Source organism: Lithobates pipiens, unplaced genomic scaffold (assembly GCF_037356315.1).
Source record: "Lithobates pipiens isolate NorthernLeopardFrog02 unplaced genomic scaffold, aLitPip1_a1.2 Scaffold_16, whole genome shotgun sequence".
Lineage (NCBI taxonomy): Eukaryota > Metazoa > Chordata > Amphibia > Anura > Ranidae > Lithobates > Lithobates pipiens.
The window spans coordinates 101,647,121-101,674,359 of record NW_027507748.1 but is presented as its reverse complement, the minus strand read 5'-3'; the positions used below and the strand labels follow the sequence as shown (position 1 = coordinate 101,674,359).

At 43.8% G+C, this 27,239-nt stretch overlaps 1 protein-coding gene across 2 annotated transcripts in view; it reads right to left on the bottom strand.

The window, feature by feature from the left end:
• EPHA6 (EPH receptor A6) overlaps window positions 1-27,239 on the bottom strand; it is a 1,195,522-nt gene that overhangs the window by 358,497 nt on the left and 809,786 nt on the right. For both annotated transcript variants that reach the window (XM_077480173.1, XM_077480174.1), the window contains exon 6: window positions 20,068-20,192. In XM_077480173.1, the coding sequence (XP_077336299.1) occupies window positions 20,068-20,192 (125 nt within the window). The remainder of the gene's footprint in view (window positions 1-20,067; window positions 20,193-27,239) is intronic.

Below are 27,239 nucleotides of genomic sequence, written 5' to 3'. Positions count from 1 at the left end.
TATATAGAAAAACCATTTTAATCACAACACCGTCTTTAATACAACATCCTACTTTCTTCTGCCCTGTCCTCTCAGGGTCTCTTTATACTTGTCAGGAACTTACCAGCAATAGACAGGTACAGCTGCGTGCACACAGGCGTCGGCGTGTGTCTTCTGCGCGTTCGCGTTCGCGTACGCGTTCGTTTACGCGTTAGTGTGCACGTTCGCGAGTGGCGATTCGTACGCGCGCTCGTTCACGTGGTCGTGCGTGGCGTGCGTGCGCTCCTTCCCGCCACTGAGCGTTTAAAGGACCCTCAAGTGCGCCGGTGCGGCGCTGTTTCGTCTCAGCTTCCGTGTGTCTGAATATCTGATCCTGAACCCGGTTACCTTTGAATACCTGATCCTGAACCTGATTACCTGCTACCGTTATCGACCCGGCTTGCTTGACTTCTCTGCCTTCTCCAATCCCGACCCGGCCTGCCTGACCTCGAAACCTCTTCTGCTTGTGATTCCGTTGCCGACCTCTGCCTGCTTACCGACACCTCTTCTGCCTTCCGTTACCACCAGTCTGCTTACCTTCTGACCCGGACCGTCTGACTCTTCTCCAGCCTGCTGCCAGTTCCAATCTTCAGCTTCTGAAGCTACTGCCTGCTTCCAGCAACCCGCAGTCCACTCAGCCTTCAGAGGGATCTCCGCTCTTCTACCAGCTCCAGCGGCCCTATCCAGCAGGCCCTCCTACCCACTGTGCTCTCGAGACCGCTGTTCCCATTCCAGCGGCTCCTGAACCAGCGCTGTAAGAGAGGTCTCCTCCTACAAGTCGGGCTCCACATCTGGACTCTAACAGTACGAAACAGCCATGACTGAGCCCGCAGGAGAGACCTCTCCCATGAAGGAGATCTGCACGCACCTGTCGGCCCTTACCCAAGCGGTAAAATCGCTTCAAGATAGCTACGCCAGGCTTGAAGGACAGGTCCAGGACCTTACAGATACTGGTCACGTGGCCCCTGCTCCGTCCTCCCTATCAGCACAGCCCGTCGCCTCACCATCCGTTGTCATGCTTCCACCTGAACCAAGGGTACCCATTCCGGAAAGGTTTTCTGGGGATCGAACCAAATTTCGGGCTTTTCGGAACGCTTGTCAACTCTATTTTGCCCTACAACCATGGACTTTCTCCCTGGAAGCCACGAAGGTAGGATTTGTAATCTCCCTCCTACAAGGAGAACCGCAGACCTGGGCCCACCGTTTACTTGAAGGAGATTCAGTCGCAACCTTCTCTCTGCAATCCTTCTTTGAGGCCATGGCTCAGCTATACGAGGACCCCCAAAAGACTGCCACGGCTGAATCTGCTCTGTTTGCGCTCCAGCAGGGCCGCAGACCGGCTGAGGATTATGTCTCGGACTTTCGACGCTGGAGCGCAGACACGGAATGGAATGATGCGGCTTTAAGGCATCAATTTCGCATGGGGTTATCCGAAGGACTTAAGGACGAACTGGCTCGAGTCGGTATACCAGAAACCCTGGAGGCCCTGATCTCCTTGACAATCCAGATTGATCGCCGTCTCAGGGAGCGAAGATCAGAGCGCTCCGCTCAGCAAGCCCGTCCAGTCTGGATGACAGCGAGAGCCCCAATGCCTGCTTCTCGCTATGTACCTCCGTCCAGCCCTACTCCGCCCTGTACGGCTCCTGACACCTCCGAGCCCATGCAATTAGGACTACTGCGCCCCGCTTTGCTTCCAGAAGAGCGTGCACGTCGCCGGCAGCAGAATCTCTGCCTCTACTGCGGTGGTTCGGGTCACTATGTCTTTAATTGCCCTGTCAAGACAAGTAAGTGTCTACCTTCTGCTTCTACCAGTCTCTCTGCATTGACTGCCAATTCAACCCACCTTGCTGTTCCTCTCTCACTACAGCTCCAAGGAAGGACGGTGACAGTCAACGCTATCATTGACTCCGGGGCATGCCGCTGCTTCATAGACTCCACCTTTGCGGGCCGACAGGGCATCCCGTTACGAGGCAAGGCTCATGAACTCTCAGTTTTTCTGGCCGATGGGTCTAGCATCAGTTCTGGAAAGGTAATTCAAGAGACTCTCCCTCTACCTGTCACTATCTCCTCTCAACACAAGGAATTTCTGACGTTGGATGTCATCTCCTCTCCAATGTTCCCGATCATTCTGGGCATACCCTGGCTCCAAGCCCACAACCCCTACATCAATTGGGTTACCAGAGAAGTCACATTTCCATCTTCCTATTGCTTGAAACACTGCCTAACAGATTCCACCAAGCCTTCCGCCACCCTTTTATGTGTAGACTCTGATCAAGACCTACTGCAGACTGTGCCCAAGCACTACCATGACTTTATTGATGTGTTCAGTAAAAAGGGAGCAGACACTCTGCCTCCCCATCGTCCCTATGATTGTCCGATCAAATTACTCCCTGGGGCCGAGATTCCTTTCGGACGCATATTCCCTTTATCAGAAAAGGAGCAGGGGGCACTGAAGACCTACTTGGACGAAAACCTAGAGAAGGGGTTCATCCGTCCTTCAACTTCCCCAGCAGGAGCTGGAATCTTTTTTGTCACTAAAAAAGATCAGTCCCTCCGTCCATGTGTGGACTATAGAGACTTAAACAAGATAACGGTTAAGAACCGCTACCCCTTACCCTTGATACCCGAACTCTTCCAGAGACTGAGATCCGCTAAAATATTCACCAAGTTGGATCTAAGGGGAGCGTATAACCTAGTTCGCATCCAGGCCGGGCATGAATGGAAAACAGCCTTCCGGACCCGATTCGGTCATTATGAATATTTAGTGATGCCCTTTGGGCTCTGCAACGCCCCGGCCACATTTCAACACCTAATCAATGACGTGTTTAAGGATTTCCTCGACGTGTTCGTGATTGTCTACCTGGACGACATTTTAATATTTTCCAACTCTCTTGATCAGCATCGAGAACACGTCCGTAAAGTCCTAGACCGCCTTCGCCAGCACCGACTCTACGCAAAGGCTGAGAAATGCGAATTTGAGTTACAGAGCATCCGATTCCTGGGACTAGTGATCTCCCCAACGGGCATCAGGATGGATCCCCAAAAGGTGTCTGCTGTACTAGATTGGCCAGCGCCTTTGGATAAGAAGGGTGTACAACGCTTCATCGGTTTTGCGAACTTTTATAGAAAGTTCATAAGAGACTTTTCAGCTATAATTGCGCCCATCACGCAACTGACCAGACAAAACTTCCGCTTCTGCTGGACTCAGGAGGCCCAGAGTGCTTTCGAAAGACTTAAAAAACTCTTCACGTCCGCCCCAATTCTCAGCCATCCGGACCCGTCTCTACCCTTCATCCTCGAGGTAGACGCCTCTGAAGTGGCCGTAGGAGCGGTCATCTCCCAACGTCAAGGCAACAAGGACCTAATGCATCCCGTGGGGTTCTTCTCCAGGAAACTCTCTTCCGCGGAGAAGAATTACGACGTAGGCGACCGAGAGTTGCTCGCCATTAAGGCCGCCTTGGAGGAGTGGAGATACCTATTGGAGGGCGCTGCTCACCCGGTACTAATATACACAGACCACAAGAACTTAGAATATCTACGGTCTGCCAAGCGACTGAGACCCCGACAAGCCCGCTGGGCCCTGTTCTTTTCACGTTTCTCCTTTCACATCACGTACCGGCCCGGATCGAAGAACGTGAAACCGGATGCGCTGTCACGGATTTATGACAATCCCAAGGACTCATCTGTTCCTGACACCATCTTACCTGCCGGGAATTTTTTACTTTTACAGCCTGACCTCCTCTCTCTGATCAGAGAAGCATCCTCTGACTCCTCTAGACCCCCCGGAATCACCTTAATGTCCAGAGATGGCTTGTTCTGGAGGGGAAGTCAAATTTTTGTCCCCAAGAATGTCCGAGTTAAGGTGCTGTCCCTTCTTCATGACCACCCACTGGCAGGCCACTTTGGGGTCCGCAAGACCCTTGATCTGGTACAACGCACGTTCTGGTGGCCCAATTTGAAGGACTTTTGTGAAAAGTACATCAGCTCTTGCCCCGTCTGTATCCAGAACAAGACACCCAGGAACCGGGCTTGGGGACTGCTGAAACCCCTACCTGTACCCGACAGACCCTGGAGAATGATTAGTATGGACTTTATTGTCGAGCTTCCATGTTCTGAGGGATGTTCAACTATTTTTGTGGTTGTAGACCGGCTATCCAAGATGGCCCACTTCTCACCCTTAAAAGGCACCCCATCTGCTGTGGAGACTGCCCACGTGTTCATTAAGGAGATTGTGAGGCTACACGGGATTCCAGCGAATATAGTCTCCGACAGAGGAGTGCAGTTCACCTCACGCTTCTGGAGGGCCCTGTGCGAGATCCTGAAAATTGAGCTGGCACTGTCCTCGGCCTATCATCCCCAAACTAATGGGCAGACAGAAAGGACCAACCAGACTCTTGAGCAGTACATTAGGTGCTTCACATCATTCGTACAGAATGATTGGGTGTCCCTGCTGCCTTTGGCAGAATTTGCCTACAATAATGCTTGTCATTCGGCCACCGGTCAGTCCCCTTTTTTCGCCAATTATGGCTTTCATTTAACCTTTTTGCCTGATTTTCTTCCAGAAACCTCAGTTCCAGCGGTCCAGAAGACAGTGGATTTCCTCAGCCACAATAACCGGGTGTTGCAGGAAGCAGTGGCCAAGGCCCAGGCAGACAGTAAGAGAGCCTTTGACCGGAGAAGAAGAGGGGAACTGATCCTACAACCTGGCGACCAGGTATGGCTTTCTACCAATAACATTAAAATGGCTTGTCCCTCCAGGAAACTTGCACCTAAATTTATGGGACCATTTCCGGTTAAGAGGAAAATTAATGAAGTTTCCTACGAGCTAACCCTGCCTGAGTCGCTTAGGATTCATCCTGTGTTCCATGTGTCACTGCTGAGACCTGCCACCCCTGATCCCTTTCCTGATAGAGGAACTAGACCTCCAGAACCCATCTTAGTGGATGGAAATGAGGAGTACGAGGTGGAGGCCATCCTCGATTGCAGAAAAAGACAGGGACGCATCCAATTTCTGATCAAATGGAAGGGATTTGGGCCAGAGAACAATTCCTGGGAACCGAACAGCAATATCCATGCCAGGCGGTTAATTCACGCATACTTGTCTGCCCATCCAGAAAAGAGGAACCTGTTGGGCATCCGGAGGCTGCCCCTTGGGAGGGGGCAATGTCAGGAACTTACCAGCAATAGACAGGTACAGCTGCGTGCACACAGGCGTCGGCGTGTGTCTTCTGCGCGTTCGCGTACGCGTTCGCGTACGCGTTCGTTTACGCGTTAGTGTGCACGTTCGCGAGTGGCGATTCGTACGCGCGCTCGTTCACGTGGTCGTGCGTGGCGTGCGTGCGCTCCTTCCCGCCACTGAGCGTTTAAAGGACCCTCAAGTGCGCCGGTGCGGCGCTGTTTCGTCTCAGCTTCCGTGTGTCTGAATATCTGATCCTGAACCCGGTTACCTTTGAATACCTGATCCTGAACCTGATTACCTGCTACCGTTATCGACCCGGCTTGCTTGACTTCTCTGCCTTCTCCAATCCCGACCCGGCCTGCCTGACCTCGAAACCTCTTCTGCTTGTGATTCCGTTGCCGACCTCTGCCTGCTTACCGACACCTCTTCTGCCTTCCGTTACCACCAGTCTGCTTACCTTCTGACCCGGACCGTCTGACTCTTCTCCAGCCTGCTGCCAGTTCCAATCTTCGGCTTCTGAAGCTACTGCCTGCTTCCAGCAACCCGCAGTCCACTCAGCCTTCAGAGGGATCTCCGCTCTTCTACCAGCTCCAGCGGCCCTATCCAGCAGGCCCTCCTACCCACTGTGCTCTCGAGACCGCTGTTCCCATTCCAGCGGCTCCTGAACCAGCGCTGTAAGAGAGGTCTCCTCCTACAAGTCGGGCTCCACATCTGGACTCTAACAATACTGCATCTTTGTTTTGGCTCTAAATGGACCTCTGGCAACTAGTCTTGCTTTGAGTACCATTTCTGGTACAAGACCCTCCCCTTATTTCTTTGATGTTGTGTAATGTTATCAGCCATTATACTTGTGCACAATTTCCTTCTCCCTCTAATAAGATTTTCCAACTTCTTTAACCCCGACGAACAATGTCTCTTACAATGACATTACTGCGGCCTAATTGTTAGTTCTAGAAGGCAAGTATTGAATCAACCAACCTGGTCCTGTATGGCCAACTCTCAATTCCAAGCCTTTCTATGCGTCGAAGAGAGAAATGTGTTAAAAAAATATCCTAGTACATACTGAGTTGAATATGCTTATGCTTACTAAAATATATTAAAACATATAGACTTTCTTAGACTTGCATGTGTTAATCTACATTTTTTTTTTGTTAAAACCTGCTATACCTGGATAAAGGAAACAAAAAGTAACTAAGCCTGAGAACATTACGTTTTGCTTAGCCTTATCACCTATTGACTGCAGAAAATATCACAGCACACGCATATCAGAAAATTTCCATATAAAGGAGATCCAGACTGAAGGCTGAACAATGCTCAACTATAAGACATGCAGGACCTTCATTTGCTGATATATGCACATTCATTTTATGCTATTTTGGAAGGAGTTAATCTTAATTTGATTTTTTTTTCTTGCTCACAGGATATCAGGATAATGTCTAAGGCCAGGTTCACACAATTGTGAATTGGATCCTCGCATCCAATTTGCAATAGGAGGAGATTGTGACCTCTCTATGGGGTCGGTTCACATATCTCCGATGCGGCTCCAGTTCAAATTTGCACAGGAGCCCTGTGCGTCTTTTGGTCCATTTCAAGTCCGAATTCAGCCCAAAATTTTGCCTCAAATCTGACCTGAAATGGTGAACCAGGATTCACAGGAACTCTGGTGGGAGGCGCATCAGCATTAGGTGTGAACCGAGCCTTAATGTGTGTCAGCACCCTTGGTGCATTGACAATTATTTTATAGTCCTCCCCTCCACTCCCCTACCAGTCTTATACTCACCTGTCCCAGCCTATTGTTAAAATATAAAAAATGAGCCCAGGCACAATTTATGTGCCTTACTATTTTGAAGTTGGTCTTGTAGATGCTATGTCCCAGATATCAAGCAATTGTGCTGAAAATTTGAACATGACTTGCTAAGCTATTGTTAGACTTGTCAGGCTTCACAAGTTTGTTGCACATTTGCAGCAATTCCACACTGCATGACTCCAGATCAACTTTGCAAACATTCTGCAAGTCTGCAGAAAGTTATGGTTCAGGTATGTTGTGCAGTAGTCATCCCACCACAGGGGTCACTGTGGCAGAATTTTCATGCTGTAGACTTGCAGAGCTCTTGCTGTAGACTCACCACTGCAATTTTGCTCTCTCTGCTAAATTTGCAACTGGAAAAGTGTCAACTAGAACTTGTGCTTCAAGTGCTTTACAAGTGTACAACTTGCCAGTGAAAATGTGCAGCAAGTTAACAAGACTTATAAATCAAACCTGGCACAAATTTGTGGCAAGCTACCCTTGCTATCTGGGGTATTGTTGGTTCTACAGGGCCTATGGGTCCTAAATATTCTTACAGTCAGATCTGTCATATAATTATTCCATGAGGGCCTACTGCATCATTGGGCTGGTGTGAGCTGGCCTGATCCCATTATCATATTTCCTAACTGTCATTTTGTTAAAATTATCAATAAGGTACTCTTCGTTGGACTATTTACTATGTTGCTGGTGGACTCATGTTCATTGATACCCTTATTTCTGTTCTCCTCTGAAATCAGACTGGGCTCACCGAACAGTTCAGCCCGGCATTATGGTTTCTATGTGTACCTAGTATATTGCGTGTACAGTGCTCTTTAAGAGATTGCTCTGTTGATATGCTTTGTTCTTTTACTTGGAAAGAAAAATCAAATAAAAACTGTTTAAACAGAAAAGTGGGCCCATGCCTGTGCTCTGAATTTTCCATACATTACTAAGGAGCTTCCAAATATGAGCTTATACACAACAGTTCCATAGGAATGAATGGGAGCGCAGAGCTCATGCATTAACCTGGCCAGGATGGTTTCACAAAGTGTTTTTGTGATGTATTCAGAGATGGCTCATCAAATTGGGAACAGGTAAGTACAATACTTTTAGGGGTTACAGGGAGTGTGGTCTATGACATAGCCTTTGGTGCAGTTAAACTTTACACCTGCATTCCAGACAAACAGTTAAATATGAACTGAAACTGAACTAAATACATATACATGAACTGTTTGCCCTGCCAAAGGTTCTGTAATTGTGTTTAGCTAGGCTTGGGATCCAGGTATTCCTGCCAGAAGCACAACACTAATGAGGTCACCACTCTTTGTTCCTATATGCTCAAATTGTTGATTTACAACACTAAACAAAGGAGTATGAACCCGTATTGACTTAAAATACCCTTCTCTTTGAATCTGTGCAGCTATGAATAGGATTAGGAGAGGCTGATATCAGAACAGATTAAAATGTAAAGATACATGTAATTTTTTTTTAATTATTTATACATAATTGGGTGAAATTGTGTAGCACTGACTCCCGAAGGAGCGGCTGAATTTATTGGGCTTACCGTTACCTTCTTCACCATTTCCCAAGGTAGATGGCCCAAAAACTGCAGAGATGGACGACAGATCCACTTAAAGGGATTTTTATTTGCGAAAAGCAGTTAACAACACAGTCTCTCAATATAGGATCAGAGGGTTTAGATGAAAAGTCCAGGTACTCTTAATGTTAAATTCCATATGAAACAGTCTCTCACTTTGAATAAATCCAGAGAATAGCCATTCACAACTGGATCCCCACCCGAATTGGATAGTCCTTCTCTCACCAGGCCTAGCAGCCAACAGGGTGCTTGAGTCAGGAATTAGTCTCTGCCACAGACTTTGCTATAGAACACGCGAGGAAAGCTTGAAAGCTTGTAAAACACTCATGTGGTACCAGTATCTTGCAGCCAGTCCGGTGATACCGCACAAGATTGGATTCACTTAGGTCCTTCAACTTGTCCAGGCTCTTGTTGAGAAGCCAACCCTTGCGTGGTCTTCTCCCGAAGAGTCCTCCCTGGATAACTTCACAGTTGCTGGGCCCCTCCACTAATTGAGATGGCACCGAACCACCTCCGAATCATCCTTTCAGTTTCCTTGCCTCGGGCTAGCCAGTCCTGAGATGTAAAGTCGGGTGGATCCACACCCCAGGCCATGCTTGTCCTGGGGGCTGGTCAGGAGGACCAGGACCATGCAGTCAGAACATACTTCTGGACCGGAACCCCAAAACACGTGACATCCGCACCTTAAGTACCCAGAAAGCACAGAAAGAGCGACACTCCCACTGGGCTGGCTCCAAAAGACAGTAACCTTAATACACCCAACTGGACTGTCTTTCATGCCTGACAAAAGTGACAGCGCCCCCCATGGCCAGGCAGAACACCCTGTAGTCCAGTCAGACTGATGCTTAAGTAAAAAATTTAGAACAATTAGACCCAAACCAAACTGTGGTTTTAAGGGCAACATTAAATTGCAAAACATATAGCACATGCTCTTCAGGAGTCGGCGCTACATACTCTCCCTGGTGATTTAGACGATGTCCTCATTGTCTAGCTATAAAAACTCCTAAAGCTAGAAAAATTAGAGTACCTGAACTTTAGGGTTAGGAATGGGAAAGGGAAAGGAATGTAAAACATCAATAGACGGTCTTGGTGAATCCTAAAAGAGAAAACACACAAACAAACAAAATACTCTCTGAACTTGTTAGAAGGCAGGGTCTCATCCCATTCTCAATGAGACCCTCTCTTCTAAACTTTTAAAATCTTTTTTTTTTATCAGCAAGCAATAGCAGTAAACATTTGTGCCAATCCACACCACCTAATGGTCAGAGTCACCGAAGTGCAAGTCCTTTTTCCTAAAAGCAGGTACTGTGACCCATTAAGTAGTCTTGACATGGTGCTTCTTATGAGCTAACCCTATCTAGCTACCCCACAGTCCTTGCTTTTCTTTTTTTTCAAGAAAAAAGGGAAAAAAAAAAAAACTCTTTTGAATCCAAAGGAAGAGTACACAGTCCAGGTAATTTCTCTTTACTAATAAAACCTTGGATCCAGCAGAGTCAGGTCTTTTCCTTGCGCATCCACAGTTGTAACAAAATAAACTGCACTGTCTTTATCTGGTCTGCAGATAACAACTTTGTCCCCATAGATATGCCGGCCGTAGCTCTAGTGCTGCAGACAACCAACAAATCATTCGTACAGCTCAGGGGAAAAAGCTTTCTTGCGAAGTGGCTTCGGAACCTTCAGATAGCTCCAGACGTCATCTGCGTACCATGTTTAACGGTTCTCTTCAATCACATCCATAATCTCTCTGGGCACATATGGGAACTCCAACCCATACTCAGTTACTACTTATTTATTTAAGAGCCACTGAGACCTTGCAAGTCTGGGTAATGCTTAGGCACTTCTCTCCCCGGGGGGTATACATGAATTTGGGGACCTATGCACCAGTGTGGCAGAGTTTCTCTGAAGTGTGGGCAGGTTTACGGGCTTTGGCAATGTCACATTAATGGTGATTGGGGTTCCCGCACGTGGTGTTCCACTCCCTGAATTTAAGAGCTAGCCAGCCCAAAATGTTTGTACAGGTAGCGGCCATATCATCCCCACCAGCCCATAGCAACTCCTGTGACATTGTCTCAAAAAGATCATCATCCCCTGTGTCGGACAGGGAGTCTAACTCCGAGTCCCGTAACTCTTCCACCGGCCAATAATTAGTCACAGTCTTACTCACTGTTTTGTTAGACTTCTCCGGGGCAACCTTCTTCCACCGATTTGGTCTGGCCAGACTTGGGAGTGGTCTTCCGCTGTGGTTGCGTAAAGTCTTTGCACACTCCACTTTCTCTAATGTGGGCATAGTGACATTGGTGATAGTAGAAGAATTGATGTCCATCAGCTCCAGAGGAGTTCCTCCAACAGTAGCAGTAGTAGAAGCGATGGCATCTCCCTCAGGGATACTAGCGGCATGAGGCATTTCTGCTGTGGAAGGCCTCACCGAAGGAGCATAGGTAGTAGACTCCTCGGTAGCCATGCCCGTGGCCCAGTCTACACCATAGGCCTTCGGCGGCGTGATAGACTGCTCCACTTTGAAGAAGTATTCCCCACAGCCAGGACAGCGAACAAACGCCCGAGGATTTACGATCAGTCCTTCACATTTTGCACAGAGCATCCCCAGGGCCTTGACGTCACCTGATGCATACAGGATGAAATGCCCTTGAGGGGCCAGCCGAATCTCTGTATTGGCCAGCACGGCTCCAGGGAGTCTCACACCCATAGGAACTCCCACAGACAGCATTCTGGGTCCCATGGTGGGCGACATTCCTGGAACTCAAAACATCAGTTTTTTTTAGTTTTCTCTTTCTCTATCCAGAAAACACAACCTGCTTCTTCCTCTCTCTCATGACACTCACGTGGTGCCTCGTGCAGGTAAACGAAACAGACGAGACTCCTCCCACTGGTTCCTCCAGCTACGCAACTCGTGGGCTTTTTTCCAGGCTCTTCCCACGCTTACGCGCCAACAGTAGATGTCTATAATTTTTCACAAACTGGCGCAGTCCAAAAAGTAACCCTCCGTCCTTATATTCACCACGTGCACAGTTCTTTCATTGCGAGGGGTAACGGCAAATCCCAGACTACAAGACCCCACATGTAGCACTGACTCCCGAAGGAGTGGCTAAATTTATTGGGCTTACCATTACCTTCTTCACCCCGTATGCGTCTAGGGGTTTTCTGAGGTAGATGGCCCAAAAACTACAGAGACTGACGACAGATCCACTTAAAGTGATTTTTATTTGTGAAAAGCAGTTAACAACACAGTCTCTCAACATAGGATCAGAGGGTTTAGGTGAAAAGTCCAGGTACTGTTAATGTTAAATGCCATATGAAACAGTCTCTCACTTTTAATAAATCCAGAGAATAGCTATTCACAACTGGATCCCCACCCTAATTGGATAGTCCTTCTCTCACCAGGCCTAGCAGCCAAAAGGGTGCTTGAGTCAGGAATAAGTCTCTGCCACAGACTTTGCTATAGAACACATGAGGGAAACTTGAAAGCTTGTAGAACACTCATGTGGTACCAGTATCTTGCAGTGCAATACCGCACGAGATTGGATTCAATTAGGCCCTTCAACTTGTCCAGGCTCTTGTTGAGAAGCCAACCCTTGCATGGCCTTCTACTGAAGAGTCCTCCCCTGGATAACTTCACAGTTGCTGGGCCTCTCCACTAACCGAGACAGCAGCAGACCACCTTACGAATCCTCCTTTCAGTTTCCTCGCCTCGGGTTAGCCAGCCCTGAGACATAAAGTCAGGTGGATCTGCACCCCAGGCTATGGATGTCCTGGAGGCCGGTCAGGAGGACCAGGACCATGCAGTCAGAACACACTTCTGGATCGGAAACCCCGAAACACGTGACATCCGCACCTTAAGTACCCCCTCCCAGAAAGCACAGCAAGAGCGACACTCTTACTGGGCTGGTTCCTAAAGAAAGTAGCCTTAATACACCCAACTAGACTGTTTCATGCTTGTTAAAAGTGACAGCGCCCCCCACGGTCAGGCAGAACACCCTGCAGTCCAGTCAGACTGATGCTGAGGTCAAAAATTTAGAACAATTAGACCCAAACCAAACTGCGGTTTTAAGGGTAACATTAAATTGCAAAACATATAGCGCATGCTCTTCAGGAGCCGGCGTTACATCTTGTTCTTTTATATTTGCCTGGAGTGGGTGCAGATGTGTATTTACATTGTGCTTTTACTGTAGAGCTTATATGATTTTTTTTATTTGTTTCTTTTAAAAAAAGGTATTTCACTGACATATTTCTAAATTCTTTCTAGTTGCTAAATGTCAGACAAGTGCTGCTATTATATCCTGTATTCATAAACCAGAAACATATTACTCAGCGCTGTGGAGGTGAAAACTGCAAACTCAAACCTATACAACTACAAAAATGTGACCCCAGGAGGAGAAGCTGGCCATTAGATCATTTTAAACAACTGCAAGGATAAGACTTGATGAAGAATAAAACAGACTCATCCCTTTTATCCCAAAGAATGACAAAGCAGTGGTAGTTGGAACAATCATTAATTCACGACTGGACTACGCAAACTCGCTTTACATAGGATTACCACAATATCAACTTGCGCGATTACAACTGATCCAAAACACGGCGGCAAGGCTGATAACAGGGAAAAAACCCTGGGAATCCATTTCTCCTTCACTGAGGAGCTTACATTGGCTAACCGTAAAAAATCGGATCACGTTCAAGACCCTTTGCCTCACCCACAAATGCGTGCATAGAGAAGCTCCGCAATACCTAATGGAGAAAATAAATCATTACACACCAAACCGCAGTCTTCGATCAGCCAACAAAAACCTCCTCCTCGTGCCCAAAGCCCGGTATAAATCCAAGGGGGATCGGAGATTCGCTGTCCAAGGGCCTCGGCTATGGAATGCTCTACCAATAAACATCCGCCTGGAAGAAAATCACCTGGCTTTTAGGAAAAAACTCAAGACCTTCCTCTTTTAGCAGATGATCAAAGCTCGCCACAGCGCCTAGAGGCGATTCAGTTCGCATTGTGCGCTATATAAGTATTTCATTCATTCATTCATTCATACTACAGGTTGTACAGTTTGTAGTCACTAATTCCAGACTGGTAGGGTAGACTTGCAGGTAGGCATGAGATTTGAGTACGGTGCCACATTGAGTTTGGGGCAGATCTCACAATTTCACAGTTTGGCAAAACTATGAATTTATGGACTTAAATGTATGCATAACTCATAATGCACTGCATAACCCTTGTACCTGCTCAGAGGGGACCCTGACAGCCAGGAAATGAAAAGAATAGGCAAGCCACTGCCCTCACTATAAAAGGAAAACTCCCAGAAGCCATAATTTAATGTTGTTGGAGCTGGTTGAGGAAAGCTAACAAATTTGTGCAGGGAGAGATATTTTGCCATACGGTGCTATACTGTGCTAAGCAATGCTATGTGATTTAATACAGTGCTATACATGCTATACTGTAATTTGCAGTGTGGAGAACTCTGTACTCTTATATACCCCCTTGTTTCACAGTTCCACAAACCCAACTGTTTATGTATTTTTTTGGGAGGTATGGAGGAAAACCTGTCTTGCTAGAACCTTTTTTAGGTTGTGGGCATGCAGCATTCTCTTGTTACTGAACAGTTGTTGGAACTGCCCTTCAAATTCAGTATGCCACCACATTGATGTGTGATAACTATGGTGTATTAAAAGCTCCATGCATTCACATTCCTATCCCTATAGTTTCAGTAACTGCTAGGCATTCCATTCACCATACTGAAAAAAATGAGAATGAGAGGCAGGTCTAAATTGAGAAGTAGAGGTGGTGCACATGGCTGTAATAGCGGTTAGCAGGTGCTATAGGACATAGCGTGGGGTAGGGAATCAAAACTGGCCGTGAAGCATGTGTGCCTTTTTTTCGACTACAGTCACAGCACACCCAGGTGATAGTTGACTGAACGACAAAAACCTTCTACACCTACATCCTTCTAGAGCAGAGCAGCCGCTTGTTTGCCAGCATTACTAATTTGCCTTTCTCCTTCTCTCTGAGGCTGTTCCATAACACAACATCCAGCTTTAAAGGATAAGTTTACCTTTGCAACATGTTACATGTGCCACCTGTTTTTAGGGTGGGACATTTAACATGTTCCAGCATCTGCCCCTCCTTCCCTTAATTCTCCTCTCATTGTGACAGCGGTTAGGGGTCTTCCATTGTGGTTGATGGCTTGTAGTAGATAATGAACTACAAGGGCGCTGGTGAGCACTCTAGTAGTTCCTTAATCTTTCTGCTCCCAAGTAACTGCCTACCCATATTGGAGATACGGACAGACAGCTATCCTGAGAGTCTGCAGAAAAACTGGACATTGCACATGCAATCTGCTGGTCTTACCTGCAAAAAAATGTGCATTATTTTTATTTTTTTTCAAAAGGTGAACTTAGCCTTTAACATACACCCCAAACCTGTAATGTACAGGATTTGTATATTTTCAATGTGCTGAAGCATGAAAAGACCCTCTCACTTCCGTAGGTAATTTCATTTTCAAATTTTGCCATTGGTACAAACTGCCCCCATGGCAGTTCCTGGCTCCCTATACCATTTTTTTGGGCATAGCCAATTTGCACACACATACAGTACAAGGCCAATTTAGATCGGAGCCAGTAAGTAAGAAAACAACATAAATTAAAATGATTATTTTTGTAAGGAGGTAAATATAGAATGTCACACAAATCACTCATTGCTATAGAATTTGCATCTAATTGTTGCAGCATGTATTTAATGTGACAAAATTTGACTCTGGGAATTGCAGATCTGCATCAAAGTAATGGTGTGATCTTTGCACCCATTATGAGTTCAAAAAACCCAACTAGCCTAGAAAATATACTATTAGCATAAACATGATGTTAACTTATGTAAATGTCATCATACATGCCCTAACAAAGCTCGGTCAATGGGAGTTTCCATGCGGAACGGAATAAGTGGTCCATAGTGAAATACATTTGTGAAAAAAAAAGAATAGAAAAGAGTAATTTTCTAAGCGCTATAACAACAACCCAATCTTGGTCACCAAACACTGAAAATTATTCTACAAAAAGCATAAATTGCTACCAGAGCACTGTTAACAAGGAAGCAAAGCGGACCTATATCTTCACATGCAAGTATATACAGTATTTTATTCTTTGCTGTAATAAAAATACAAGTGCTGAAAACAACACTTTAGTTAAATAAAAGGCTGATGCCACAGTCACATGAATAAACTCAAGGCTCTGATCAAATAATCTATTCCAGCAGGTCTGGTGTAAGAGACTCCTGCCTTAACAGTGATCGCAACTTATGACCAAGAAAATAGGCATTGGTTAAGTGAGATGGCAGTGGCCCAATCCTTGGTTCCCTTTTTTGCCTGAACAACATTTTTAGTGCTTTCAGTAACTTTATCACTACATATAGGAGTTAAGTATTTATCAAAATAGGAATTCATTTTAGACTTCAAACAGAGGAGACACTAACTCTAAAAGAAAAAAAAGGAAAAACAAATGTACTGCAAGATTTTTTCCCCAAAACAATTTAAAACAAAATGTTAACCAAACATACCAATTAACACTTATTAAATCTTCAACTTGTCTAATGTAATAAAGCTAAGGGTAAAGTGGGAATCCACATTATATCATGATCTTAGTGCCGTAGGACCTCCAAAGCCTTTAGTGGTTAATATAAGATTATCAATTTCCAGAACTCTGCTACCACCCCTTCCCTGCAATCCACAAGACACATCTCTGTGGGTCAAAAAGGCACACACAGCATTAAGGAATGAGGCAGATGGGGGGAAATTTGCTGACACTTACGGTATTTAGCAATTTTTGTTTTTTAACCACTTTGGCTCTCACACCTGTTTACTCCCTATGGACCAGATCATTATTATTATTATTATTATTATAATACAGGTTTTATATATCGCCAACAGTTTGCACAGCGCTTTACAACATAACAGCAGACATTAGAGTTACATTACAATTTGGTACAAGAGGAATCAGAGGGCCCTGCTCGTTAGAGCTTACAATCTAAAAGATCATATTTTCACATTTCAGCTATGTGTCTATACCTTTGCAATTACTTATGATACAGAATTGATACATAAATTCTTTTTGGGGGGACAAACTGAGCTTTCTTGTGATCCTAAGGTCCTCTTAAAAAATTTTTAAATGTTGGGCAGCGGGTCTTTAGCAGTTAAGTGCTGCTAGTTTTAGTGGCGCTTTTCGCCCCCGGTAGTGGGGCTTTTAACCCCCAAGAAGGGGTTAAGAAGGGGTTAAAAGCGCTCGTGTTGAAGCCTGAAAAGCGATTTGAAAGCACTGCATGTTCATTCCAATGGGCAGGGGCAGTGTATGAGTGCTGTATAAAGCACTCCCAAACCCCCCAAAAGATGCTGCTTGCAGGACTTTTTTTCCCATCCCACAAGCACACTCCCCCAGTGTGAAAGCACTCTGGCTTTCACACTGGGGAGACATGGGAGGCCATTTTCAGGCTCTTTACAGGCCCTATTTTTAGTGCTAAAACGCCTGAAAACTGCCTCAGTGTGAAAGTAGCCTCACAGATGTTGTCTGTCAGGGAACTGAGGAAAAAAGACAGCTAGTGTGTTACTTTTGTTAGACCCCTTTCACACTGGGGTGTTTTTCAGGCGCTTTTGGGATAAAAATAGCACCTGTAAAGTTCCTGAAAAAGTGCAAAGGGGATTTGCCTCACGTAAATAACCTCCAAAGTTTAATTTCTTCAGCTGTCACATGAAAAGATATAATAAAATATTTACAAAAATGTGAGGGGTGTACTCACTTTTGTGAGATACTGTATATATATATATATATATATATATTTTTTTTTTTTATTTTTTTATTTTTTTAGAGTAGAGGGCAGTCCAGATAAAGTATGCACAAAAATAATTTATTAATAAGTGCACTCCACAGTGTAGTTTATTTAAATTAACTTGAAAAAATACATTGTTTATGAATATAAACATAAAAACTTGATTCTTTGGTGTTACTCTTCACAAATGAAATATAAATAAAGTAGAACAGAATTTACTCCTAGGGGAGATTACATGGCAACTGTTGCAACTGTAAAATGAATTATAACATTTGTTAGGAAGCTGAAATTACCGCAAACTCAGCCATTTTAGAGTACTGCTGTGTTCATTGACTTAGTACTTAATCCTTTGTGTTTTACCTGTGTTTAATGAAATTTCCAAAACATAAAAACATGTTCAGCATGAACACAGACCTGGGTTCAAGCTGAGGAATGCATTTAACACGCAGTATACTGTATGAAAATGTAGAGAAAACTAAATTTCAAGTCAACTGTTCTACTAAATGTTGTATTTGCTTAGTATCTATCCATCTATCTATCTATCGATGTATCTATCGATGTATCTATATATGTATCTATGTATCTATGTATCTATCTATCTATCGATGTATCTATATATGTATCTATGTATCTATCTATGTATGTATGTATGTATCTATCTATCTATCTATCTATCTATCTATCTATCTATCTATCTATCTATGTATCTATGTATCTATCTATCTATCTATCTATCTATCTATCTATCTATCTATCTATCTATCTATCTATCTATCTATCTATCTATCTATCTATCTATCTATCTATGTATGTATCTATGTATCTATCTATCTATCTATCTATCTATCTATCTATCTATCTATCTATCTATCTATCTATCTATCTATCTATCATCTATCCATCCATTCATACACATACAGATATATAGATGATGATAGACGTTCTGGCTGTGTTTAATAACAGACAGATTAAACACAAATGCATGCCAATAGTAGCTGTATATGTGTCTGTGTGAAAACCAAATATATAAAATAAACAGAAATTCAATATTTTAAGTCACGGACCTACTATTTTATCTGTTGCCACGTTCCATTTCAGTGGTATGTTTTTTCATAATGGGATTTCTGGACTGAAAGGTTTATCCTCTTGAGTTTCAAATTTGGATTTTGTATTAACCTACGGGCCGGTTCACACAGCGAGGCGCGGCGAGGCGTCTCCGACTTACCTCGCCGCGACCTGCGGGGAGCTCAGCGGCGACTTGCAGAGGACTTCTGTATAGAAGTCAATGCAAGTCGCCCCCGAAGTCGCCCCGAAGTAGTACAGGAACCTTTTTTCTGAGTCGGAGCGACTCGAGTCGCTCCTCTCAGAACGGTTCCATTGTACAGAACGGGGGCGACTTGCGGGAGCGAGGCGAGGCGAGCCGTGTCGCCTCGCCTCGCCTCGCTGTGTGAACCGGCCCTACCTGGCCTTGCTATGCCCACTTGTTGTTGTTTCTATTTTGTTTTACTATAAATAAATACACCTTTTGAAAGTTATATAAAATATTTCTAAATCATACTTTTGTTATTAGTTATTGCTATCAATTATTTTTGCAATGCCAGTATACAGGCTGGAACCCAATGGCTAGTAGGTTGTGGGTGTGAAAGGGTTCAGTTCTGCTGGTAGCCCATATGCCCTGTGGGAGGACAAGGTCTTTCTTCATGGATGGTGGGATTACATTCACTTTCTCTTTGCAAACAGATTAGCCCGAGAACTGTTTGGCCTTAGATGGAGTTATATGTAATGGACCAAAATGCCTTCTATTATAGGAATGAATGGAATTAGTCTGTAGTTTTCTAGTTACTACTGCAAATTCCAGTGCCATTCTGTTATTCTGCATTTCCAGAATACAAATATCAGTTATGTGGTTCCTAAACTTTTAACCTTGACATGGTTGTCTACAAAACAGAACATCTGGGAAAGGACAATGCAAAATTACCCATTTGAATTAGTATTACCTTTTTTTTTTATAAGCAGTGGAGAGCAGGAGGTGAGGGTATTTCAAAACCAACATTCATATCCATTACATATGTTTTTCACTTTTACTGAGCTTGGGCAAATGGTGAATGTGGTAAAACTAAGCTGACTTCCATCATCCAATCATGTGCAAGCAAAAATGCTGTTTTATTTTTTTTATTTTCCTTGCACCACGCTCTGGGGAAACTGTGTGCAACTGCCCTTGCAAAGTGCACTATTTGCCTTTAGTAAATCAATCCCAATATGTCACATTGCATTGTAAGCCCCACCCCCTTTCTCTAAAACTCTGTCACTTTCCTTGCAATGCTGCAGTGCGAGTGGATATCTTGCTAATGTGTATATATATATATATATATATATATATATATATATATATATATATATATATATAAGGCAAGTCCTTGATCTAGCACTTATTGAAAAAATAAAATTTCTTGCAAATATTCAAATGATAGATTGCAAAAAGAATGCGTAAAGCATTTTACTGCACATACATATAAATACAGCAGCACAGAAGAAAAAGTCATATTTTACCTTTATAAAGAGTGAATGTGAAAATAAGGCACAGAAAGAATAACATTTTGTAACATAGTCAGAAAGAAAGCACTACTTGCATCTTAAGCGTTTTTCCAGGAATGCTGAGCAAGACCTACTTTCTCATAGTATTTGATCTCGTAGTCCAGAATGACCCCATTAGGATAGTCTGGTTCTTGCCACGAGAGAGCAATGCTGCTTTGAGATGCCCAGTCTTTCCTCACCATGCCAATTAGTGAAGGAGCTGAGGAAGGAAAAAAGAAAACAATAGTGTGAATGTTGGTATAATGTAATTCAGACACTTTTTTTAATGTTAGGTTCACTTGTTAGCAGTGATTAAAGTAAAACTTCATTTTCAACCCGATGATGTCCTTCCTACGCTTTCTAAAATCACTTTCTTCATTTCCCATGTAGATCCTGATGCTTGAAGCCATGACATCGTATCATGCTTCAGCAAGGAGAGAGAGAAGTTTTTCAGTTTCATACATTATGAAAGATTGATATTTTTCCCTAAAAAGCAGGGGCTGCTGAGGAAGCAAGGAATAAGGTAAGTATATCACCTTGTTCATCATCCTCTATGCAACATGAGCAGTTAACCCTTGCAGGGGGAACCATAGCATGGGTAAAATAAAAAATTATGCCACGGGAGTTCAGCTTTAGGATCATTTTAGCTTTGTACATGCCAGACGCAGGGGTAAGAAGTGACATAGACTTAAAGAAAACCTATCCTCTGCTTATTCAAAGCAAAGTAACAGGTTTGCTTAACCCCCATTCACCCTACCATACACTTAAAGTGGTTGTAAAGGCAGAGTTTTTTTCACTGTAGGCCTACCCTCAAAGGAGCCGCTTGTTAAGATGGGTCCTCTGTCTAGGTTAATAGAGGAAAAGAGCAAGCAACACAAAGAAAGTCCTTAACACTCACTACCAAGTAAGGCACAGAGGCTATGGGTAAAAGTAAACTTGTATATTATTTAGAAAGGTGGATGATAAGACAAATGTAAGCCATCAATAATTATGGTTACACACTCCATCACATTAACATAAACAGATACATGCCACATAGAGTGCCCAACAGGCAGTGAACAGATCTTATTTAAGAACATCGGAGCTATACTGCCTGTGTAACCTAATGATGGCTGTGCTAGGCCTAGACTGTTTGAGTGAACATGATCAGTGTTAAAGAGCATAAACAATATAAAGAAAAAAGCTTAAACAATATAAACAATTTAAAGAGCATAAACAACACAAGAAAACAAAAAAGGAGGGAGCCATTAAACTTAGTAAAAGCGTCTCTAAGATTGATCTTCTGCCGTGTTTTTTTATTTTATTCTACATTTTTTTTGCAATTTAACGTTTAAATATTTATTACTTTTTTTCATCAGCCCTTTCGGGTGGGGGGGGGGGGGGGGGGGGCTTTGGTGAGATAAACAGACCCCTGACATCTCCCCTTTGAGACAGAAAAGGCAACTAAGGACACAGATTCCCCAGTCCCTTGCTCTGCAGCCTCAGCTACACTGAAGATGAATAGTGAGGAAACAGCAGTTTACGATGCTCAGTTATGAATAGACAGAGTCACTGACTCTGTGCATTCAGAAAAGCAAGGAGACGGTAAATCATATATTTACTGGCTCCTTCCTTCGCTCTCCATCCTGACAGATCCAGGAAATTGGGGAACTGGAGGAGAACAGAGGGGGTGGAGGAGCACAGAGGGGGACTGGAGGATGACACAGAGGGGGACTGAAGGAGGACATAAAGGGGGAATGGAGGAGCATGGGAAAGCAGAGAGGGGGACTGGAGGAGCGCACAGTGGGGGACCAGAGGAGGACACGGAGAGGGAATGGAGAAGCATGGAGGAGGACACAGGGGATAGTTGGGGTAATCGTTTCGGCAGTGGGGGGAGTTACAAGCGCCGATCTCCCGGTATAGCTTTCAATAAAGCAGCTGAAAGCCATGGAGGAGAAGCAACTGTTAGCAAATGCTCGGTATTGGCACCGGTATCGGTGCAACCCTAATACCCATTGAAGTGAACAGCCTCAGATGATACACAGAGATGAAACAAATCTCCCTACATAAGTTTTGCATGTATATATATATGTATATGTAGGGTTTGAAGGGGGACGAGGGGGGGGGGCGTGGTTATTTGTATTTGAAGAGGTATGGGCTAGAAGTTTATATTGACTGGTTGTTTGTATGTTCTCATTTTTTATAAGAAACAAAGAAAATTCTATAAAGAAATTGAAATAAATAAATAAATAAATAAGTAAAATGTTTATTAATTTAAAAGAAAAAAAAAAAAACTTTTAGAATCACTTAAGACCAACTCTGGAAATTAGACTAAACCTGCCCTTGCAGTGAGCCCCTTCGTACTGCAAGGGTAAAAGGTTGATATATCTAAGGGGTAGCAAAAATAGCAGTATTACTTAACCTAACCCCAGCTGGCTCTGGCACTGTCCTCTTCTCCCCAAAGCTCTGGTCTGTGGGCAGTCTTTCAGCATCATCATGTACAACACAGAGAGGAAACAGATAAGTAACAGGAGCATGAAGTTGTCCAAAATGTCCTGGTATGTTGAAACCTTCAGAGTTTCTTTTCACTGAAACTAAGGGGCCAAGCCCAAACCCTGAAAAAACAATCCCACACCATAATCCCCCTTCCACAAACAATTTGGACCAGTGGACAAAGCAAGGTCCATAAAGTCATGGATGAGCAAGTTTGAAGTAGAGTAACTTGACTGGCCTGCACAGAGTCCTGACCTCAACCTGAAAGAACACTTTGGAGATGAATTAGTGTGGAGACCGTGAGCCAGGCCTCCTCAAAGTGAATCACACTTGGAACTGCTTGTCTTTCAACAATTCAGCAACTCAGTCATCATCCCTATTAACTTGTATATCATGTGCTATTGCTGCCTTAAATTTATAGTAAAGGCTCTAATTTTTTTTTTTTTTAAATAACAAACATGTCATATTCACCTGCTCTGTGCAGGGGTTTTGCACAGAGCAACACCGATCCTCCTTTTCTCAGGTCTCTCGCTGGCCCTCTCTCCTGTTCAGTGCCCCCCCCCCCCCCCCCCACCAGAGCAAACAGCTTGCAATGAGGGCATCCAAGCAGACTAATTTCTAAGCTGCGGCTCTGATTGTCCATTCACAAACAGGTGTGTCTCTGCTGCTGGCACAAAATCTTGTTTGACAGCAACACTACAATACCATAAGACCCCTTTCACACTGGGGTGCTCTGCAAGCGCTACAATGCTAAAAATAGCGCCTGCAATGCGCCCTAAAAGAGCCGCTCCTTACACTCCAGTGTGAAAGCCCCGAGGGCTTTCACACTGGGGCGGTGCGCTGGCAGGACAGTAAAAAAGTCCTGCTAGCAACATCTTTGGAGCGGTGAAGGAGCGGTGTTTATACCGCTCCTTCACCGCTCCTGCCCATTGAAATTAATGGGGCAGCGCGGCTATACCGCCGGCAAAGCGCAGCTGCAGCAGCACTGCGGTGGTTTTAACCCTTTCTCGGCCACTAGCGGGGGGGGGGTAAAAGCGGCCCGCCAGCGGCTTAATACCACACTAAAACAACGGTAAAGTGGCGCTAAAAATAGCGCAGTTTTATCACCGACCCCCGCACCGCCCCAGTGTGGAAGGGGTCTTAGAGCAGGCAAGTTATCTCTATAGCAATTCTGTTGCCGGTGAGTGGCATGTATAAGAGCAGTGTGTACAGGAAGCTTTAACAATCGCTTTTTAGAGGCGCAGCACTGACAGACACAAGTGTAAACTCAGCATAAAAGAGCATTTACAAAGCTTTGGATGTGCTTTAAGCGTCTTTCTCAAAGCCTTTACAGCACCCCACAGAGCCAGTTTGAAGATGTCAAACAGATCATGATGGGAATGCTGGCTGTCCACTTTGAACAAGCCACTAGCAGGATTCAGCAGGGTTTCAGTAAGTTTCATTAAACTCTGCTAAAGCATGCTAGCAGCTTGTTAAAAGTAACAGCCAGCACTTCTAATATGATCTGTGTTTAATATATTCAAACTGGAACTAAAGGGTGCTTTAAAGTCTTTAGTAAAATAGCTTGAAGCTCGCTGTGCACACTGTAGTACAAAAACTGAAGCCTGTGTCTACATGGCCTAAAGAAATCCTGTCGTAAAAGAAACATGGTGGCTGACATCTCCTTCAACAAAATGCTGGTTGCCTGGCTTTTATAAGGATATTCTTGCTTCTGTAAAATGGAAAATAACTCGCTAAAACTTGTTTTGTCCCTTCCCCCCCCTCTTACACAAATAAAAAATATTTGATTAAAATGTTTCCCTTTGTGTTCGTTTTTGTGCTGCAAGGCTGGTTTGTGGCCTAGTCTGGGCCTCGCTGCCTCCTGGCTCTGCCATGTCACAGCCATCCCACAAGGTAGTGTTTTACTAAGCTGCAACTTTAGGGCACATCTGTGCACATGTGGCTGATTTAAACACATGCACACAAATGCCACAGGGCGATATACTTCCCGTCTACTAAAAGCGCATATCACTTTTACATTAAAGAGTAGGGCTGAAAAATATGACACCAGGCTCATGGCTGCAGCTACAGCCATAAACCTGGTGTAACCACTTAAACTAGAGTTGCCACCTCATCCCTTTGAACACATAGGAATTAAACAGGTTGTGAGGCAAAATAAATGTAGATAAGGCACCAAGTGAGTTTAATTACCACCTTAATCAGCCACAGAACCTATATAATTAATATGTGTTTGGATTTAAAGGGATGAGGTGGCAACCATACCCTAAACCCTAGGTCATATGTGTACGTCCTATTGCAGGAAGTGGTAAAACATGTTAGCTTGAGTTTGGCTTCAGTTTGTTAGTGTATCTAAATCTGCTAGTACATCTAACACTCCCCCCCACCCCCAGACTGACAATGTTGCTGTCCAAAGGTGTCTCTGCTGCTCCTTCATCCATAGTGGGGGCACTCCAATACAGGAGGAGTGTTACTGGACAGATCACCAGGTGAAAACAGAGGGGAAAAAGCCTGAAAAAAGAAAACTAGTACAGTCACCACATCTAATGATTGGTAAGCTGCAATATGTTACATTTTTGGTTTTGGGTTTGGGTTTAATATTGCTTTTGTAACTGTCAAGTGGGCATACTTCAGGTACTGCAGAAAAGCAAAGCGGGTAGGGGTGGCCGGTTCAATGGCAGGCAGAAAAGAAAATCTTCGTCAGAAAACATGTCTGTATTTTTTAAATAAATCAACTCCTAATGAATGATTAGACTTTTTAGGCCCCTTTCACACGGGGCAGATCAGTAATGATCCGCCCCTGATGATCCGCTCGCTCAGCGGGGATCGCTCCGTTGTCCCCGCTGAGCCGATGGCGGACAGGGCGGTCTCCGCACACTGTGCAGGGACCGCCCTGTCAGCTCTCCGTTCTCCTCCATGGGGATCGGATGAGCACGGACCGTCTGTCCGTGTTCATCCGATCCGCTCTGCAGACGGATATAGAAAAATAGGATTTTCCTCCATCTGCAGAATCGGACAGTAGCGGAGGAGGACAATAGCGGGTGTCTGCGGATGTTCATCCGCAGACACCCGCTATCCCATAGGGATGCATGTATGTCTGTATTTCATCTGCAAACGGATGGATGAAATACGGACATACTGTCCGCATGTGTGAAAGGGGCCTTACAGGTAAAAGGTAAAGTGGGTAAAATGTATGCCAGATAGAAATACGGGGAAAAACAATGCAACTATGTTGCGGAAAATTGTAACATATCGAAATTACCACGAAAGAAACATCCTCAAAAAAGAAGCTTTCAACTTTATCTGGTCCAAGCTGTTATAATTTACAGTGTATCTGCCCCAGTATAAAGATAAATTCATCTTACTGAAAATTTTGAAATGAACAATGATTTATGAATCTGGTTGTGATCTATGTATGTATGTATGTATGTATGTATCTATCTAACTATCTATCTATCTATCTATCTATCTATCTATCTATCTATCTATCTATCTATCTATCTATCTATCTATCTATCTATCTATCTATCTATCTATCTTTCTCAATTCCAGTCCTTATGGCCCACTAACAGGTCATGTTTTCAGGATTTCCCTCAGATGAAACAGCTGTGGTAATTACTAAGGCAGTGAAACTGATCAAATCACCTGTGCAAAATAATGGAAAGCCTGAAAACATGACCTGTTAGTGGGCCATGAGGACTGGAATTGAGAAACACTGGTGTAAAGAGATATCATTATAAATATATAAAAAAAAAAAGTAGAGTAGGTGCTTAAGATAATAAAATTCCTTATTTTATTTCAACAATTACCTACTTTAATACTGGACACAAACAAAAAAATACCAAACATTTTGAAAAAAAAACAAAAAAAAAAACATGTTTTTCTTATTTTCTAAAGAATTTTAAGAAAACGTGTTTTGCAAATAAATATTCTTTCTTCATGAATTTAGGTAAAAATTTATTCTGCTACATTTCTTTGGTAAGAGTAATCCAAATCAGAGTATATTATTTAGTCTGTGTGTAAGTTATAGAGCCCACAAACTATGGTATACTTAAAAGTGGGGTATGCCTGTATATATATTTGAAAATTGATCAGTCCTGATTTAATGACGGCCTATCTAATTTCTTGAGGCCCTACAATGCCAGGACAGTGCAAATACCCCCAAATTACCCCTTTTTGGAAAGTAGACACCCTAACGTATTTACTAGAAGGCATGGCAAGTTTTTTTTAACCACTTCAGCCCCCCAGAAGGGTTTATCCCCTTAACCACTTAAAGACCAGCCTGATTTTGAGATTTTGGTGTTTACAAATGTAATTTTGCTAGAAAATTTCTTGGAACCCCCAAACTTTATATATTGTTTTTTTCTAACACCCTCGAGAATAAAATGACGTTCATTGCAATACTTTTTTTCACACCGTATTTGCCCAGCGGTCATACAAGTGCACCTTTTTTGGAAAAAAAAATAAGTTTTTTGAATAAAAAAATAAGGCAACAGTAAAGTTAGTGCATTTTTTTTTTTTTATATTGGCCAAGTAACTTGATACCCAACATGTCATGCTTCAAAATTGCACCCGCTTGTGGAATGGCATCAAAATTTTACCCTTAAAAATCTCCATAGGAGACGTTTAAAAAAATTCTACAGGTTGCATATTTTGAGTTACAGAGGAGGTCTGGGGCTACAATTATTGCTCTCACTCTAACGATTGTGGCGATATTTCACATGTGTGGTTTGACCACCGTTTTCATATGCGGGCGCTACTCACGTATGCATTTGCTTCTGAGCACGAGCTCGTCGGG